Source organism: Chroicocephalus ridibundus, chromosome 10, assembly GCF_963924245.1.
Source record: "Chroicocephalus ridibundus chromosome 10, bChrRid1.1, whole genome shotgun sequence".
In the NCBI taxonomy this organism is placed as follows: domain Eukaryota; kingdom Metazoa; phylum Chordata; class Aves; order Charadriiformes; family Laridae; genus Chroicocephalus; species Chroicocephalus ridibundus.
In genome coordinates, this window is record NC_086293.1 from 8028970 (window position 1) to 8046766 (window position 17797).

The 17797-nt window shown below is 52.4% G+C and overlaps 1 protein-coding gene across 1 annotated transcript; it reads right to left on the reverse strand.

Moving 5' to 3' along the window:
- Window positions 1–4174: 4174 nt before the first annotated feature.
- DUSP7 (dual specificity phosphatase 7) lies at window positions 4175–12573 on the reverse strand. The gene is made up of 3 exons (XM_063348131.1): window positions 11901–12573; window positions 9123–9551; window positions 4175–6567 (listed from the first exon to the last, which is right to left on the reverse strand). Exons 1-3 carry the CDS (start codon window positions 12310–12312, stop codon window positions 6260–6262), a joined length of 1149 nt encoding a protein of 382 aa, XP_063204201.1. The 5' UTR covers window positions 12313–12573; the 3' UTR covers window positions 4175–6259.
- Window positions 12574–17797: the final 5224 nt, after the last annotated feature.

Below are 17797 nucleotides of genomic sequence, written 5' to 3' on the forward strand. Positions count from 1 at the left end.
AGCTCCCAACCTAAAAACACGATCGTGACACGGCTGAGCAGGGCAGCATGGAGGTGTCAGGGGAGGAGCCCGGAGGCACCAGAAACTTACAATTCCATTGCAAGCAGCTCATTGTCTCTGACCGCTGGTGCCAGCGCCATCACGGCTGCCGAGGACTGCCACCGCCATCACAGGCTGAGGGGTTCAGCTGCCGCCAGCTGCACGGAGCCTTCTTCCCCTGTCTGTTCATCCTCCCACGCCTCCTTTGCAGGACCCAGCCGTGTTTCTGCACCATCATGATGGCCACAAGTATTTCAGACCTTCCCAGGACTGCAGTCGGGGTCTCCACAGGTGCCACAACAGCTCCTCGGGTGTTTTGGAGAGGTAAAAGGTGAGAGCAGACAGCTAGCCAGGCTAGGAAAAGATGACATTTCTAACTGAGGTACTTTCCCCCCTCCCCCCTGCCCCCAAGCCCTGCTGGCCCATGAAGGGGGGCTGGTGCACTCTCCTGAGGGCAGCGGCGGCCATGACAGGAAGGGGCATCCAGTGGAGAGGCAGGACACAAAATGGCTGCCACTGCCCACCCTGGGGAGAATGCTGCCCCAAGCCAACGCCATATTGCTCCCTGCCTCACAGTTTCCCCAATTTAAGGCAGATACCTCACAAAAAGCCATTTAAACTTGAGCATGGACCCCAGGAAACAGCCACATTTGCTGCTTCATCGTCATGTCGCTACCTGAACCCCATATGGCAACCCAAACCCCACACTACCCAGCCAGACATGGCAGTCCTCAGCACCCGCTTGCCCCTTCCTGGCATGGTGAGCCTCTACAACAGCCAGCACACAGCACAGCCATTTCCCTCATGCCACAGTCCTGCCGTGGTGTTTCCCACACAAATCCCAGGCATCGCCTGGGCCTGGGATCCAGCAGCAACATGGCAGCAGCTCTGGGCAGCCTCGCTGCAGCCGGTCCTTTGGGCCAGCATGGCTGGGCAACACAGGGAGAAAGTCAAAAGACAAAGCCAGCAGACAGAGAATGTCGCAGCTTGAACAGAGGAACTCACAAGAACAGGACATGGAGGCTGGATGGGGCTCCTATGAGCTGCTCTCCCTACCTGCTGACCATTTCCTCACTTGCCCTCTCATCCCAAAAGCCAGCCCACCACTCTGACCTCAAGCATGATTAAGAAAAAAACCTGAAGACGCAAAGGAGCAAATGGCACAAAATCCAGAAGAAAGCCCACTTTCACATGCTTTCTGAGCAGCCCAGAGCATAACTATCACAGCCTGTGCCAATCAGCTGTAAATACAGGGATGTGTTGATTAGCAGAGCTATTTACATGCCTTCGCAACACTGCAAATAGCCTGATTTGCTCACATGAAGGATAAAAAAAGAAAATAACAGCCCACAAATAACCTGGTTACCTTGGAAATGTGAGCACCCAAATTCAGATGGCAGCAGGAAGAGTCTGCTTTCCCACGTGTGTCTCGGGGTGACGCAACAGCCAGCAAGTTCAGAGCTGCAGAGGTTGACTTGCATCATGTTCAGAGCACGTGTGATGCCACACCAAGAAATAAGAGCCCGGGAGAGGGGTAAGGGTAGACACAAGCAAGGGAAAGAAAGCTACAAATAACCCCATGGCCCCTTCCCTGAGCTCACATCCTGCTCATTGGGCTCCTGATGCTGCCTCCGCCACCCCTTCACACCTCCCTCCCGCGGTTGTTTGGAGCACATCTCCCCGGCCTTTGTGTTGTCTATGGCCACCAGTAATCCTCACTGCACTGCCCTGGGAACCTACTCTTTGCTCTCCCGTTTCACAAGATGCCAAACAGTCACCCTTGTGCTCAGGACATACCTGCTTTCCTCACCCTTCCCTCTCTGTCTGGGGTGAACAACCAGGCTCTGCCAGCTACCATGCCCACAGCATAGAGGGATCTAGGATGTGCTATGCTGTGCAGAGGGCTGCTGGAAATGTTTAAAATCAGCCACCTGGGCTTCCTGGTGGGGAACTGCAGAAGTTTAGCTCTACCTGAGTTCAGAGCTTTGTGCTTTTGCCATCACTTGAAACGGAGGGAGAAACTTTTTGAAAGCACCTGGGACCTGTGGTCCCTCTAGCTGTTCAAATCAGAGGTGTAAGACAAAGTCATCCATTAAAAACAAACAAAAAAATCCCACTTGTATTGCCTGAGGGCTTGTGGCATCACAAGTGAAAACCCAGGGACAGCAGATCTCTCTGCTTGTGTAGTTTACCTGGTTTTGTAGAGCAGAGCACCACAGAGCATCACGCAAGCGGCTTGTCTGGAATCAATGGGTTAACCAAGGAGCTTCTCCCTGCTGCGTGTGGGAAGCGGTATCTCCTTGCCAAATTCCACTGATCTGAACATAACCAGCTTTCTCACTCAAGCCTGTGCTCCTACGCTCAGCTAGTGCTCGTGCCCGCCTCTGCAAGGGAGTGTAGACACGCTCTCTCTTCTCTCTGTAACTATTTCTCTGGCATTGCCCCTTTCCTGATATCAGTTCTTGTCTCCTCACTAAATTACAGGACATCAGGTCTCCCAGGAAACCCCTCTGAGCCAAGAAGCACCACGCAATCCATTTGTAAAACACTGATGGCAGAAGACCAGCCAGGCTGGCTGCTCCCTGCTGTCAAGGCCAGAAAGCTTGGAAAAGGCTCCTTTGGGTCCTGGAGGAAAGGGCACTTGCAGGCAGCAGGATGGTTTTCAGACAAGCCATCTCCTTTCTTTGGCAACAGGGCTTTTGAGCGCAGCAGTGGTGGGACACACAACAGACTTGCATCTCCCAGGATCAGGTACCCCGAGGGAGCTGCCTGCTGAGGAGCAGCCTGGCAGCTGCCTGCACACCAGCTCTTCGACCCAGACCGTCACAAACAGCAGCTGTGCTGTTCCAGCCAGCCACAACACAGCTACCGCACAAATGTGCTTACAGGGCTAATGCTAACTGCTAATATCCTATTCCACACCTTAGCAGAAAATCAGAAGAGGAAATTAGATGGAAGCAAATATAGCACTACACCTGACAAGCTGTTCTGCACTCCTTGAGTGCACAGCCAGCCTCCAGCATGGTTTCATATCTACCTCAAGATACTCTACCATGTAATTACAAGGGAAAACCTAAAGGTCTTCTTTTTCCTGCATACCAGGTAGATTTTCATTTGTTGAACCACAAACAGGTCTCAAAATCAATATATAGATTCCCATCATGCAGTCAAGGAGTAAACAAACAAATTCTCACACACGCGCTCTCCCTTGGCTCCTGCTTCAGCCTCTGACCACCTACCCCCTGCTCTGCGATGGACTCTGCACCCATCAGCCTGAGCTCCTGGAATAAAACTAGCTGTCTTTGGTGCTCAGGCCCAGACACACACATGCACACTTTGAGGAACTGAACAACTGAGTAGATAGCAATTTAATTTCTTGACATTTAGGTTAAAGCAAAGAATGGGGACACACACCCCCCGCACTGCTGCTCAGTCCTGCCCAGCTATGAGCAGAGGCATGGGAAGCCACAGCTGCCTTAGCTGGGCTGCACTTGGATGCTTGGAGCCACCTTTCCCCCTAAAGCAGCCCCATCAGCCCTTCCTTGTTTCCCCACAAACCGCTCGCACCCACCGCCGAGGAGCACAGGGGGACAGCACAGCCCACATGTGACACTGCAGCCAGGGGCTTGGCCCCCAACCTGAGGATGCAGGACAGGGCTCCCACTCTCCATGAGACCCAGAAGAAGTCATCAGGTGGCTGCCCACGGAGCCACGACTTTTTGCTTTCCTACTGAAATAAAGCCTGCTATCATAACAGTTGTGGGCAAGGCCTTGCCATGCCTTTGTAGGCCACGCTTAAACAGTGAACAAAAGTGTCTTTAGTATCTATTTATTTTTGGCACAGAGGAATGGCTGGGGTCAAAGCCGGTCCCATTCTCAAGCTGTTCTTTGTTCTCTGGTTTATCCAATACCCCATATCCCTCTCTTTGCCCTCCCACCTCCCCCTCTCTGTTTTACCACAGGTCTTAAAAATTAAGCTGTGCATGAAACCAAACACCACACTTGAACACTGCCCAGCAAATGCTCTTCATGGTCACAGAAGAATACTAATCGGCCACAAAAAAAAAAGGGATAGGAGCAGCATGCCCTTATATGGGCAGAGGCTAGACAAGCATCTGACACAAACATCATTTTTAAAGAAAAAATAATATTTATTTGCAATACAAACAAAGTCCCAATATTGGATCAGTATATATAGGGTCACTAATTTTCCTTCATAACTCAGAAAGCAGAACCATTCCTCACTAACAAGCTCTCATTTGTACTAATCAGAAGATGCATCTTTTTTTTTTTTTTTCCTTTAAAGAAGAAAGACCACTAACAGCACAGGAAGCCTTTACAAACCAGCTTAGCTGTAATGCAATACAGATGCACTGTCAAAAAATCCCTGAAAAAATAAATTCCTCCATGAGGTAAGATGCAATTAGGATATTCTCACTTTTCTCACTCGCAACCATACTTATGCTCATTCTCCCTCCTAATGACCCACGATCCCAACATTGTTGCAAACAAAACCCAACGAACAAACAAACAAAAAACAACCAGAAAACAAGAAAGAGAAGTTCATTCCAACATTCTGGTAACATCTTTAACAAAAAGAACAGTTTCAGGATGTGACAGCGTCAAACATTCCTCCAGATGGAGATTTTTTTTATTATTTTTTCTTTTTCTTGAAAAAAGTACAAAAAACTGGATATTTAGAAAAAATCCGTGGCTTTTTTTTTTTTTCAGTTACATGAGAGTTAAAGTGGAAAGGGAGGGGGGAGAAAGGAGGGACTACATTGCAGCCAATAAAGAAATCTCCAAATCCGTTCTGCCCTCCTCCCAGAAATTATTACCACTTCCTCCCCCTCCCAGCTCAGTATAAGGTGTTTGCCAAACACTAGCCAGAAATATAAACAAGTCTTCTCAGAATAGAAGGCACGGCATAAAGTTATTTGAAAGAGGAGGAAAAAAAAAAAGTCAGAACCTCTGTTGAAAGCTCCAATCATCTCAGAATTTGCCAGTTAATATATATATTCATATATATATATAAAAAAATTCTCTGTTACAACGCTCTTGTCATCATTTCCACATCTCTTCACTCCCCTCACACGCACCGTGCGTGACGATTCAGTCCCGTCCCGCTACGCAATCCTCGCTCTGCTCCAGGCGCTCGCCGTGTTCCCCCCTCCGCCCCGCGCACGTGGGGAAAGAATTGAGTGTGCACGAGAAACGCCAACATCACAACTACCTTCTGTACTCGGGAAGCTGGAATGGTTTCAGGCCAGCTGGATGACGTTAAGTCAGTCAACAGGCAGCAGAGAACGAAGCTGGGCTCAGACATGCTTCTACCAACTCTGGAGGCTACAAGAGTTTCACCTCTGGCAATAGCAAACAGTGTTTTTGGCAGGGGTGGCATTAAAAAAAAAAAAAAGCTTGCGGCTTAGTCACCTTGGCTGAATCAGTGCAGAGTTTGTGATTGTGAGTGCAGGAGTGGTGAAGGGGTTGCGTTTAAGCCCAACTGGCCTTCACACATAACAAAGCTTCCTACCAGATGCTAACAACAACAGCAGCAGCATGTATCTCTCTCTGGAGTACCCAGTAATATGCCAGGACATACCAAGGCTTCACAAAGTGTGCAAAATGCATTTGGTCAATATAAACATTTGATTAAAAAAAAATAATAAATGATCAAACAAGAAACAGAATAAAATACTGGTTTTGCAACCTCGTCTGTACAAACAGTCAGGAACTTACATATTTAAAAAGAGTTTGAACCCAAAGCTCGAGTAAGATCTACCTTTTTTTTTTTTAAATCAAAAAAAAGTAAACTTGGGTTTTAAAACAGTCTTGGCCCAAACCTTTTGTTCAAGGTTTCCAAGTGCATAAATCTCCTCACTTTCCACAGCAAGCTAACCCCTGGTAGCTCTTCACACGTGTGCGTGCTCTGACAGTCCCAATGCACCCAGGAAAGCGGTTATTGCCGGTAACAGCTGCGTTCAAAACGCTGTAACATCGCCTGTATTAAGTAACCCCCTGTAAAAAGACTACCTCTTCAAACCACTTTGATCAGGACACTAATGAACGGCATTAGCCTTCTTAAAGCAGCGATCAGGCACCTCTGCCCAGAGAAGCTAGTCCTTTCAGAGCTGCCTGGCAAGACAGATATTTTCCTAAGAGTTGAAATGCTCAAGAGAAGCGATTCGATGCTCGAGTTCCCGACCAGGCGGCATCCCCTTCATGTGGACTCCAGAGTGTTCAGCTGAAACAGGTTGTGGTTGGTGGGGGTGGTGAAGTAGAGCTGTTCACTGGGCGAGCGGTTGTCACAAGGGCTGTTGAGTCCCAGAGTCCTCTCAAAGTCCAGGAGCTGGCCCATGAAGTTAAAGTTTGGGGAAATGTTGGATTTTTTCCTTTTCACAAAGTCATAGGCATCGTTCAGGGACAAGTTGAGTTTTTGCATCAAGTAGGCGACAGTGACTGTTACAGACCGGCTGATGCCAGCGAGGCAGTGAACAAGGATCCCACACTTCTTGGAACGGGCCTCATCTGAAACAAGACAAGGGGAAGGGGGAGTCTATTATTCTGCACCAAAAACGCATGGCTTTGGAGCAGGGCCAGGTGGCAGCTGCAGGCTCCCAGGACCAGGACGACTGCCAGAACTGGATACCCCGCTCCTAGGGACACCATCTCCTGTCCCTTTGACACCCGCATCTCTCCCCAAAGGGCTCCTGAGATATCCCCACTGCACGGCGAAGCTGCATATCCCCGTTTTGCACAGCAAGGCCAAGCATCTCACATGCTTGAGAAGTGTTGATCAAGCCTGGCAACACATCCCTTGGCAAGGGAGCATCGGTACCCCTCTATTCAAACCAAGAAATGGAGTAACCTACAAAAGGCAGGTGGAGCTGGAGACAACAGCTCCAGGGAGATGCTGGTGGTCGGGCACAGCACACCCACCTCAACACCAACTAACTGGGGAAGGCTGCGCACTTGATGTGAGCCTACAGACCAGCAACACGCCAGCTACTCTGTTCTGCTGTCCTTGTCCTCCTTCCACTACAAAGTTATCTGAATGTAGTCGGAGCCAATTTAAGCTGAGTCTGAAGTGCAGGAACTTCCCTTATTGTGAAACTGTTCTTCAGGATCGACAGAAATGCACTTCACTACAAACAAACGCTTGTGTTGGAGGAGACTCTCAGGATGAATGGTAGCGGGGAGCAGGAATGCAAGCTGGACCAAAAAAATGGCGAGAGAACTGCGACGAAATTTCCCCTCCGTGGCCACCAATTGAAAAGCGCACACACACACTCATTGTCTCTCGCACAGCCGGAACAGTGTGATCCCTTTATGAATTGACATCTTAGTGCTGAAAGAGGGACACGCCGCTGAGACCGCTGAATGCACGCAAGTACCCAGCGCCGCTTACTTCTGGGCAGCCCTATTTGAAGTCAGTCATTTGACTGAGAGCTTGGAGGGGAGGGAGAAGGTGGCAGGAGAAAGAGGATCCCCAGGCAAAGCCGGAGGTAAGGGACACTGGCACCACGAGAGCGGGGAAGGGCAAAGCAGAGCAGGCAAAACAAAATCCAGACCCAAGCCACAACAGGTTTTCTGCCCCAGCTTGCAAAACCAGGCAAGAATTTCCAGTACAGTAGGCAATAGCCCCCCAGCGTACCCAGCCCTCCCCCTAGCCTCTCTCCATTCAACATTTTTCTGAGACATTTTTGCCTTTCATCTGACCTGTGCTGCATTTCTCGGTGTTTGGTTTTAGAGTGAGGTAATCCTCCATTTCCTGTCATTAACTGGAAAGCACAAGCGCAGTGTTCAGAGACATCGTCTGAGCAGATGGATCCCAAATGCCACATGCCAGCAGGGACCCCGTACCTCACCCCCGACGTTTAATACTACACTTTGTGTGGGAAACGTAGATGGGACATTAGATGGGTCCCTGCTGCCACACTGGAGCAGCCGCTTCTGACCACAATCGTGTTACTAGAGGACAGAAGCTGGGGGCAAAGGAGAGTGCGTGGGAACCCGGGTTTCTGACAGCTGAAGAGCAGAGGAGGATCTACCACCGCTCTGCCCCATTTCAGGCCTTACCGCACAGCAAGCAAGCGCATGCAGCAGGGTCCAAAATGGGGAGGCAACACAACAGCATCGAAATGGGCTGCAGAGATTTCAGTCTGAAGGTAAAGGTCCTCCTTGCCTTTCCCTACACTGGTGTTTTTAAACCAGATGTGAAGCCATAAGGCTTTTAATAGTTAATGGTGGTAATGACTACCTGTGCCATTCACCTCCCGTAAATCAGAACTGATCAGGCTAACGACCATCGCCAGCAGACTGCACCGGTCATGCTGGAAGTACACATCCCTATTCAGTCCAACAGACACTTCTCACAGAATAAGAAGCAATTTTCAAAGTCTATGGTAGCCTGGGAGAAGAGATCTGCCCCCCACACTCCTCCCCACGACCAGCCACAGCTGTCTCAGGGGCCGTCTGCACAGCAGTTTTTCCAGCTGAGCTCTGCACTGCAATTATAATCACTAACTCATTGTGTTGACACTTACCTTAGGAGAAGTATCCATACAAGGAGTTAGTTATGCTAGGGCGACATACAGCGGGATCACAACTAGACTAGCAAATCCCCTTGGGAAAAGAAAACATCCCCCCCCCCCCCCAACCCCAGATCTCAACCACACTTGGGGCTAAGGAATTGCTGACACCAGTCAATGCAGCTCCCATCAACACTCATTCCTCCGAGCAACGCAGGCAAAGGAGCTCCCCACCACCTCGGTTCAGCCATTTCACACAAGCGCAAATCCCCATAGAAGGGCAAGAGACAGCCGGGTCCAGCGGGGCCGGTCCTACCACTTGCAGGTAATCCAGCTGTGGTGCTGTAATAGGGATGAATATTCGAAGGAGAGACCTCCCTGAACCCAGCCAGGGTGACACGCACCAGAAGTGTCACCTCGGCTCAACTGCTAAGCTAGCACCGATGCTGTGCCCCAGAGAGGTGAGGCCAGGGATGAACGACAGCCCTGGGAAGCAGCTCGCCACATTCCCAAGCGGTGAGTATGAAGAGAGATGTTCTGCCAAGTACCTACCAATGAAAGCAATGGCCTCAGGAAAGAACTGCGAGAGATTCTGGCTCCAGTGATCTGAGATGGGGATCTGCTTGTACTTGAACTCTCCATCGTGCTCAAACATGTTTGGCAGGTTGGGAGTCACATTCAGGATGTATTTAATGCCGTATTTGCCCAGGACGTCCAAGTTGGTTGAATCTTTGGCACAGCCCAGGTACAGGTAAGGTAGGATCTGGACTGGAAAGGCAGGCTGATTGTTAGGGATGGGGCTCCCGTCCGACTCCGTGGCACTGCTGGGTTCCCTGTCGGATTCGCCATCCGAGCAGTCAGAGCTTATCCGCAGCCCTCCCAGGCCAAGGACTGATGCCGGGGGAGAGTTGCTGGGTGAGGAGCTGTCAAGGTTCGTCTCGCAGTGCTCCGAGTATTCGGTCTGAAACTTGTTAAAGCCACCTGGGAAAGGGGAAAGGAGAGAGGGAAGGGGAGAGGCAGAGAGAAAAAGATGTTTTATTCTGCAGAACAGGAAATTCTTCTACCTAGGCAGAGGCGCACATTACTTAGCAAGTCTTTGCCAGCAAAAAGTTGGTATAACTTCAACTTCACCCCAAGAAAAGCATCTCCCTGCTCCCTCACCTTCCCTGGGCCAACTGTTAGCGAGCAAACAGGTCCCAAAAAGCCAAAGAGTGTTTCTTACAAAGTTCGATATTGCTTGAGATAAATAGGGGCCAAATCTCAATCACAAAAGAAAAACACCCAAAAATAAAATCAATGGCAAGAGACAATCTCATCTCGTTTAGCTTCTTTGAAATATGCGTCTGGGGCAGTTTAGGCAAGAGCTATTATGCCACCTAGACAGAAAAGCACAAAAGTATCTGCGTCTGAAAAGATAAAGCAAGAACAACCACATACCCAGCCCCGGCACTAAACCCAATGAAATAATTCACCTTCAAGCAGGAAAAAAAGGCCATAAGTTTTGCCAAAGAGCGATCCTCACACCTATTTTATCACTACAAACACGTTTTGCAACAGGTCAGTGTCACAGGTTTGTTCTTCACCTAAACCTCAGTGGGCTTCAGGAGGCAAGGGACCCCTCATGTCTGCTCCTAAGTCCTTTTCTCCAGCTCAACAGTTTGGGAAGGAAGGCAGAGGCAGGGAAGCAAAAAAAAAAAAACCAAAAAAAAACCAAAACCCCACCGATCTACCTCCTTTCCAGGCAATATTAAACCGGAGCTCAGCCATCGGTATCTGACACTGACAAATGGTTTAATTAGAAAGGCCTCCTGGAAACTTTGTTAGTGGGTTCGGTGGTTGTGGCGGGGTCACTGAGCAGGACAGACAGCTCCTGCCACATCCATTCATGAAAAAAAGGCTCGTCCTCGTCCTCCTCCCCTCGGTCGTCCCCCCCCGCGCCGCCAGACAGCGCCGAGGAGCCATTTTGGAATTTTAATTGGAAACATTTCCCACCGAGGCTCCCGGATAAAGGCAGAGAAAGGGGCTCAGCTCCTCCCCTGCCCATCGGGGAGAGCTTAGGAGTAACTTCAAAGTTGCTCCTTCCAGCTAGGGGTGAGGAGGACGGGGAGAGGAACGGGAAGACAAAGCGAAGGAGCAACGAAGCCCCTCGGGAAACCCCAAACCGGGATGGGATGGGATGGGATGCGATGGGATGGGGGACTCGCCCACCGGCACGGGCGGGGAGTGGAGGTACGAGAGGGGAGAAGTGGGATCAACCTTGTGCTTGTCCCCCTCACCATGTCACCTTCGAAGGAGGCTTGTGCGGGCAGCACAGCCCTGACGGCTGGTCCCCAAATACCCGCCTGTCCCCTTGCCACCCCAAACCCTTACCAGGGGCTCCCCGGGATACGAAAAAGGGTCTATCAAGAAGCAGCAGTGTTTTTTAAAGGGCTGCAAGTGGCAACTTTCTTCACCACTCTCCCCCCCACCCCCCCGCACCGCTCCTCCGCTCTCCTGTTATTTCTGCCTCAAACCCGCCACCCAGCGACCGGACTGGGAGCACTGGGAGGATGGGAAGGGTCCCAGCAGCCCAGCTGTGGGCTCTGCTCAGCCCGCTGCGGAGGCCTGCTGGGATCTTTCAAAATGGCCAAAAAAAAAAAAAAAAACCACGCAAAAATCACCAAACCCCCCAAAAAGCCCCAAACCACCGCAGCCCTCACGGAAGGGCATGTGCGGGGCTCGGCTCCCCCACACCAGGCTCCCCGCTCCTCCATCGCCCGGCCCCGGGGGACCAGGCGGGCTGCCCGCTCCCAGCCCCGCCGGCATTTCCAGGGAAAGCGGGAGAAAAACCCAAGCGCTCGCTTTTCGGAGATGAAGGGGGGGGGGGGGGGGACAAAAACAGGGGTGCGTGGGCTCTCCTACCCCCCCAAAAATCTGGCCATCTCTTCCGGAGGGGAGCCTGGCGCCGGGGCGGGGAGCCTCCGAAAGGCCCCCTCCGGGTAGCGGAGATGAGGGGCGCCCCCGGGGTGCCCGGCCGGGGTCGGCTTGGGACAGGGCAGCGCTAGAGAGCACCCCCCCGGTGGCAGGGTTGGGGGGCTCCCTTCTGCCGCTGCCGGAGGAGGCGACGCAGGAAGAAGCGGGGCGCTCCCGGCCGCTTCCAACCTGCGACCATTTTGTGCGGGGGATTAAAACGGGATGCAGAGGAGGAAAAAAAATACATTAAAAAATAATAATAATAAATTAGGCAGAGAGAGGTGAAGGGAAGGAAGCAAAACAACACAGCCACCTCCAGCCGGGGATGCAGGGGCCAACCGGGGGGGTATGGACGGACAAGGGCTGGGGGCACCTCACCTTTCAGGTAATAGGCTTTACAGCCGTCATCGCGCAGCTTCTGGAGCAGGAGCCCCAGGACGGAGGTGGCGGCGCCGCCGTCCTGCCAGTCGGCGGTGGCCTCGTCGTAGAGCAGCACGGTGTCGGCCTTGCAGCGCTTGACGAAGCGCTCCTTGTCCTCGTGGTTGGGGATGATGGAGCGGATGGGCAGGTTGCCCTTCTTGAGGCGGCGGAGCATGAGCCCGGGGATGGCCAGGTTGATGGCCGTCTCGATGTGCGAGCTCTCGAACAGCTCGTGGGGGCGGCAGTCGAGCAGCAGCAGCGAGCGGCCGCCGCCCGACTCCAGCTCCTCCTGCAGCCACTCCGCGCTCTTGCACGGCATCGCCGCAGCCATGGGCGCCCGCGGGGAGCTCCCCCAGACCTGCGTTTTCATGAGGCTCGGCAGCGGCGGCCGCCAGCGCCCGGCCCACCGGCCACCCACGCGGCGGCCGGACGCGGCCCCGCTCACTTCCCCGGGGCCGGGGTGGGCTTGCGCTCTGCCGGACGGCGGCTCCGCTCCCGCACGGCCGTGGGTGCGCGCTGCCTTGCGGCCCGGAGCGCGACGGCCCCCGCTCTGCCTTACGCGGTGCGCCCCATCCCGGCGGCCTCAATTAAAGCGGGGCTTCGCCGGCGGCTCGGCGTGTCATGCCTCGGGAGGCGGGGCGGGCGGCGGGGCCGGCCGAGCGGCAGCAACGCCCCGTCCCGCCCGGCCCGGCCCTGCCCGCCGCGATCGCGATGGGGATCGGGATCGAAGCGGCCCCCGCGCACACGCACCGGGGCGGTGCGACCCCGCGCCCCGGGCCCCGCCCACCGCCGCCGCGTCACCGCCTCCCGCCACGCCCCCAGCGCCAATGAGGCGCGGCGGGGGGAAGCGGGCGCTCCCAAATATGGGCAGGGGGCGGGGTCGGCGGCGGGGGCAGAGCGCGGGAAGGCGCGCGCGGGGTGCGGCGCGGCGCGGTGCGGCGGGAGCAGGGGGACTCGGAGCCGGGCCCAGGCTGGCGGGAGGCCGCGGTGCTGCCGGGCAGAGCCAGCAGCCTCGCCGCCCCCTGCCCCCCGCCCCGGTTAGTTTTCAGCCAAAAGCTTAAGAAAAAGTTGCGGGGGTTGAAGCGAGAGGGCCCACGGGGGGCGGGGGCCTGCGTGGGTTTTGAGCGGGTCGCAGGCAGCCCTGCCTCGGTCTTCGACGGCAGCACGCAGTTCCAAAATAACATTGACTTGAGGCTCGTTAAGCCTCCAGATTCTCTTTTGAGCCTCAAAAATAGATTATTTCATCTGTGCATCCTCACTTATTTTTAGAGTATCATCTTCCCTATTGGTATCCACTACTATAAATACAAACCTTTTGTGCTGCAATACTGAAATTTCAAGATAGGAATGTATCTGGAGGCATCCTTCTGGTTTCCTTCCATCTTTTACGTGCCTTTTCATGTGAATCAGTCCTCTGGTACCAGAAGTTTTCCGTGCCTCACATAAACTGTTTCTGCTACAAAATAGATTTGATCTTTCTCTTTTTAATGAGCAGGATGACATTAAAAATGTGGTTTTGCATGAGCTGCTTCTGTTGCAGTCTATTTTCACCACGCAGGCAGTCAGACATTGACGGCTAGCTCAGAGGGGTTGTGCAATCTCCATCCTTCTTGGTTTTCGAGATCCGACTCGGCGCAGCCCCAGGTAACCTGGGCTGACCCCGGGGCTGACCCAGCTTTGAGCAGGAGGTTTGACTAGAGCCCTCCTGTGGTCCCTTCTCACCTGGGTTATCCTACAAGCTCCCCAAACTCCCAAGGGCATCAGTGGGAAGTGAATGGCTCCTCTTCCCCGGTCTGGGACAGATGAGCCGTTCCTTTTTGGCTCTAACTTATGTTCACTTTAGCCTCTTGCTATAAACTTCCTCAGCAAATACTGTCACAAAGGGAAGAGCCGGGGTCTGTCTCACCAGCAGATTCCCAGGCTCAGCGACCTGACGAGGTCTCGACAGAGTTTTTTCCCAGCTGGCTGAATTTCAAGACCTGGGCTGTATTTTGTGTAACAGGAAAGATATTGTTCTTTAAAACAACCCCCACACGCAAACAAACACGTGCGTGCGCGCGCACACACACACACAGAGTCTTAGTCATAATGTTTAAAACTGTGCTGTTCAAATGACGTCTCAAGGCAAAAAATACAAATCGGATTGTATTTGAGGATGCGTCTCATCCAGTCAAGATCTGCTTTTCTCAAAGCCAAGATCTACTACTGAAACCGTCACAGAGCCGCTGTCTCCCCAGTGGTCTTTTATATACCCTCGACACATAAAACATCCCAAGGAGGCCATTTTCCTCTGTCTTTAGTACAAAAGCAGCACTCAGTTGCGCTGGGGTCCCTGTCTCCTTTTAGTCTAATTCCTAAGTCTGGATCCTGATGAAAAATACAGACTCAACACAGCACTCAAGCACATGCTTAACTTTGAGCACGCTGAGCATCCCATTGCAAAACACTCTGTGATTTCAGTGGGACTGTGCTCCCGACCGTTCGTGGATTTCATCGGCATCAGCAAAATAAACGGCTCGTCCTACATGGCTTTTTTTGTGACTCAAGGGTGCCCGAGAAAGCGGAACAGCAGAAGCCGTCCACTTCCCCTTGCCCAGTTTATTTTTACCGCTGGTTGCTGTGGGAAGCTATTGTGATTCAGTGTTGCAGTAGGAAGTTACTAACGCTGCTCTTGCAGCAGAGGATGTTGAGGTTCTTATGCAAGCCACAGTGAAAATAGCTGACCTTTCAGTATGTTTATCGAAGCACCTTCCATTCACAAGGGGAAGAGCGGCGGGTTGTGCAAACAAACCCCTTACCTCTGGGTCTAAAGCCCCTGCTGTACTGAAAACGGTGCCCAGAAATCTTACGGGGACTCCTTGGCCGCTCTGGGGCGGCGCGAGGGAGGCAGGTGTAACCGCCGGCATGCGGTGCCGTGAAACCAGAGGAGAAACGTTTCACCTCCATTTTGCGGTCGCATTAGCAACCGCATAAGTTTCGGGACAGGCTCCAGGCGCGTCACCTGCAGAGGCAAGACCAGATTTCGCCCTGACGAGGGCGAAAGCAAAATAATATCACCAAACGCTGGTGTGGCATCCTCTGCCTGCCCAGCCAGGGGCCGAGGGACGTTGGGAGGGGAGCAACAGAGATTCCCATCGCTTCTCCCAGCCGGAGCAGGGCTCATCCCGGTGGGTTCCCCCTGCAGCCCAGCAGGCAGGCGCAGGCAGGGCAGCGGGCAGCGGCCGGTGCCAGCCTGTCGGCATGCTGCCCTCTTGAGTCAAACGCTCCAAAATGCACCGCAGCCAGAAGCCAGCCCGAGGTAGCATCCTCCAGCGCCAGGCTCCCTCTGCCAGGCCCTGCATCCTGCCGGCAGCAGCCGGAGCTGCCATCCAGCGGGATTTCTTCCGTGAAAGAAGAGACCTCTGCTCTGCAGAGAGCCGTGGGCATCCCCCTCAAATCCCCTCCCAGGAAGAAGGCACCTCACAGCCGTGAGGTTTCCCAAAGTATGGCAGATCAGGGGCACGTAGACTGGGGCCAGGATGCTGGGGAGGAAGGCCAGGCTGGATGGGGCTTTGACCAGCCCGGTCTAGTGGGAGGTGTCCCTGCCCACTGCAACGGGGTTGGAACTAGATGATCTTTAAGGTCCCTTCCAACCTAAACCATTCTAGGATTCTATCATCTGTGCCAGCACCAGCGCAGAGGGGCTGGCCAGGGCTCAGGGCTCTTGGTGGTGTTTGTCTCACCATGTACATAGCTTTGCTGACAGCTAAAATGTCAGCACACGTCCAGAAATGAGCAGCTTACAGCTAAACTCCAAAGAGTCCCAAGTGCCTGCGAAAAGGATAGCATAAAGCGACAACCACTCTACATGTGGACCGCCATCGTCTCCATGCCATACCACCGCATGTGGCCTTGGGTTTCTAATACACAGGGCTGTGTGTGTCTTTCTGGTTGTTGTCCTGCTGTGGAAAGACTCTCTCCTCCATCAGCCTTTTTACTCAATGCCCAGCACAGTGACCAGCAACTTCCCCATTCCCACAGACGCGTCTTCCTGGCTTGATTTCAGATTGCTTTTGTTCTCATCCATCCCGGTCTCCTGCGATGCCAATGAAGCCACTGTCTCAAGTTCCTCATTTCCATCGCTGCCACCTCTCTTCTCCCAGCCTGGGTTTTGACGTCTCTTTTCTACCTGGGTCTTCATCTTGTGGTTTAGAAACACAGACCACAACTGTGAGTCACGGCAAAACACGAGATAAATGCATTGTTAGCAGATGTTTACCCCAAACTCGCTCCAGGTCCTGACTTAGCCCTGCCGCGGGAATTGCTCCCAAGGATGTCACAGCTGCTACTTTGAGCTGAAGGAACAGCCAAAGTCTGAGGAACGGGAGGAAGGTGTCACACAATGAGGGGACTCACGATACTAAATGCAGCTTAGGTGAGGGCTAGGGTTCCCAAGGGTTTGAAGAGTAAAGCAAAAGTATTTGCAATCAATCAGAAGCTGGTCAGAAGTTAAACCACATTTCCTTCTTAAAAATGAACCTCTGAAAAGCACATCTTTGCCCTTCTTTTTTTTTTTTTTTTTAACATGCACTTTCTCAGCAACATTGCATCACAAAACGATTTTCTTTCCCATCTCAGCTGTCAAAGCAGCCCTTTCCCCAAAAACTCTGGGCTGTAGCAGCTAAACCTTCCTAAGGCTTACTTTCTCATTGCTCAGTCAGCTGTTTGCAACATCTAATAACAAGTATCAGGTATGATTCATGGCCCAGACATCAATCCATGTACCTATTACGCTCCTCCTTGCAGGAGTCTTCACCTGTCTCAGGTGTGGGTGGTCAAATATCCATCAGTACCGAGAGAGGATGCTCCTTCCTGGCAGTTTAATGATGGTCTGGCGGCTCGAAGCAGTATTTTGTGAGCAGTATTTCAGCTGGGAATTTGCTCAGATGACCTGGGCTCCCAGGAAAGCTTCTCGTTTACTCTGTCACGTTGAGCGAAATCACAATTTTCTATACTGCAGTCTTCCCATCGGTAGAACGGGGCTGGTGCCTCCCCATCACCTTTGCAAGCATTTGGGTGCTAGGGAACCGGGCAGGTGGGCTGGTGTGACGGTAACATCCTCTCGCAGTGCTGAATTTCTTTGATTGAATCACTTTTTTCTATCTTTAAAAAAAAAAAAAAAAAAAAAAAAGGCTTTTTATTTAACTTCAGCTTTCCTTCCTAATTACTTAATTGAGGTAGGAGTTGTTTTGTCAGGGAAGGGCACTTGTTGATGGTTTACCCCATGTTTCATTAATGGATGTAAGAGGTTAACTCCTGGTAGAGAAATAGATGCATGGTTTTAACAGAAAAAAAAAGAAAAAAAAAAAAGGCCCAAATTTGCTTTCTACTCCTGCACTAATTTGTGACTATTTTTATCAACGTTAACACTGAGCCAGGGTAAAAATACTCCCTAGAAAGTTTAGAATTTACATTTGTCTTCATATATATTCAGCAGAAATCTAGCTCCCCGGCCTCCGCACTGCCTAATCGGGATTCATTAGCTTCACCCGCCCCCGAGAAAAATGTCAGATGACTTTGGCCTGGTGAAGCGCTTCACCCACAAAGGCTCAGCCGGAGGATCTAAGTGCAGTGCTCTCCTTTCCGCAGCGAGTCGTCCCTGTGGAGCATCAGCGCTGACACTGCAGGCGTCTAATTCGGCGATGGGAACAGATTCTCCTCCCTAACACATCCCCGCTTCAGGGCAAAGTGTCTGGTGGGCTCCATCCTGCAAGGATGCCGAGCCCTGGCAAGCATCTTCCCCTCTGCTGTCCCAGGAAAGGCAGGTAGATGGAGGCTGGAGAAGAGGAGAAGAACCGCCATGTGGAGAAACCTTT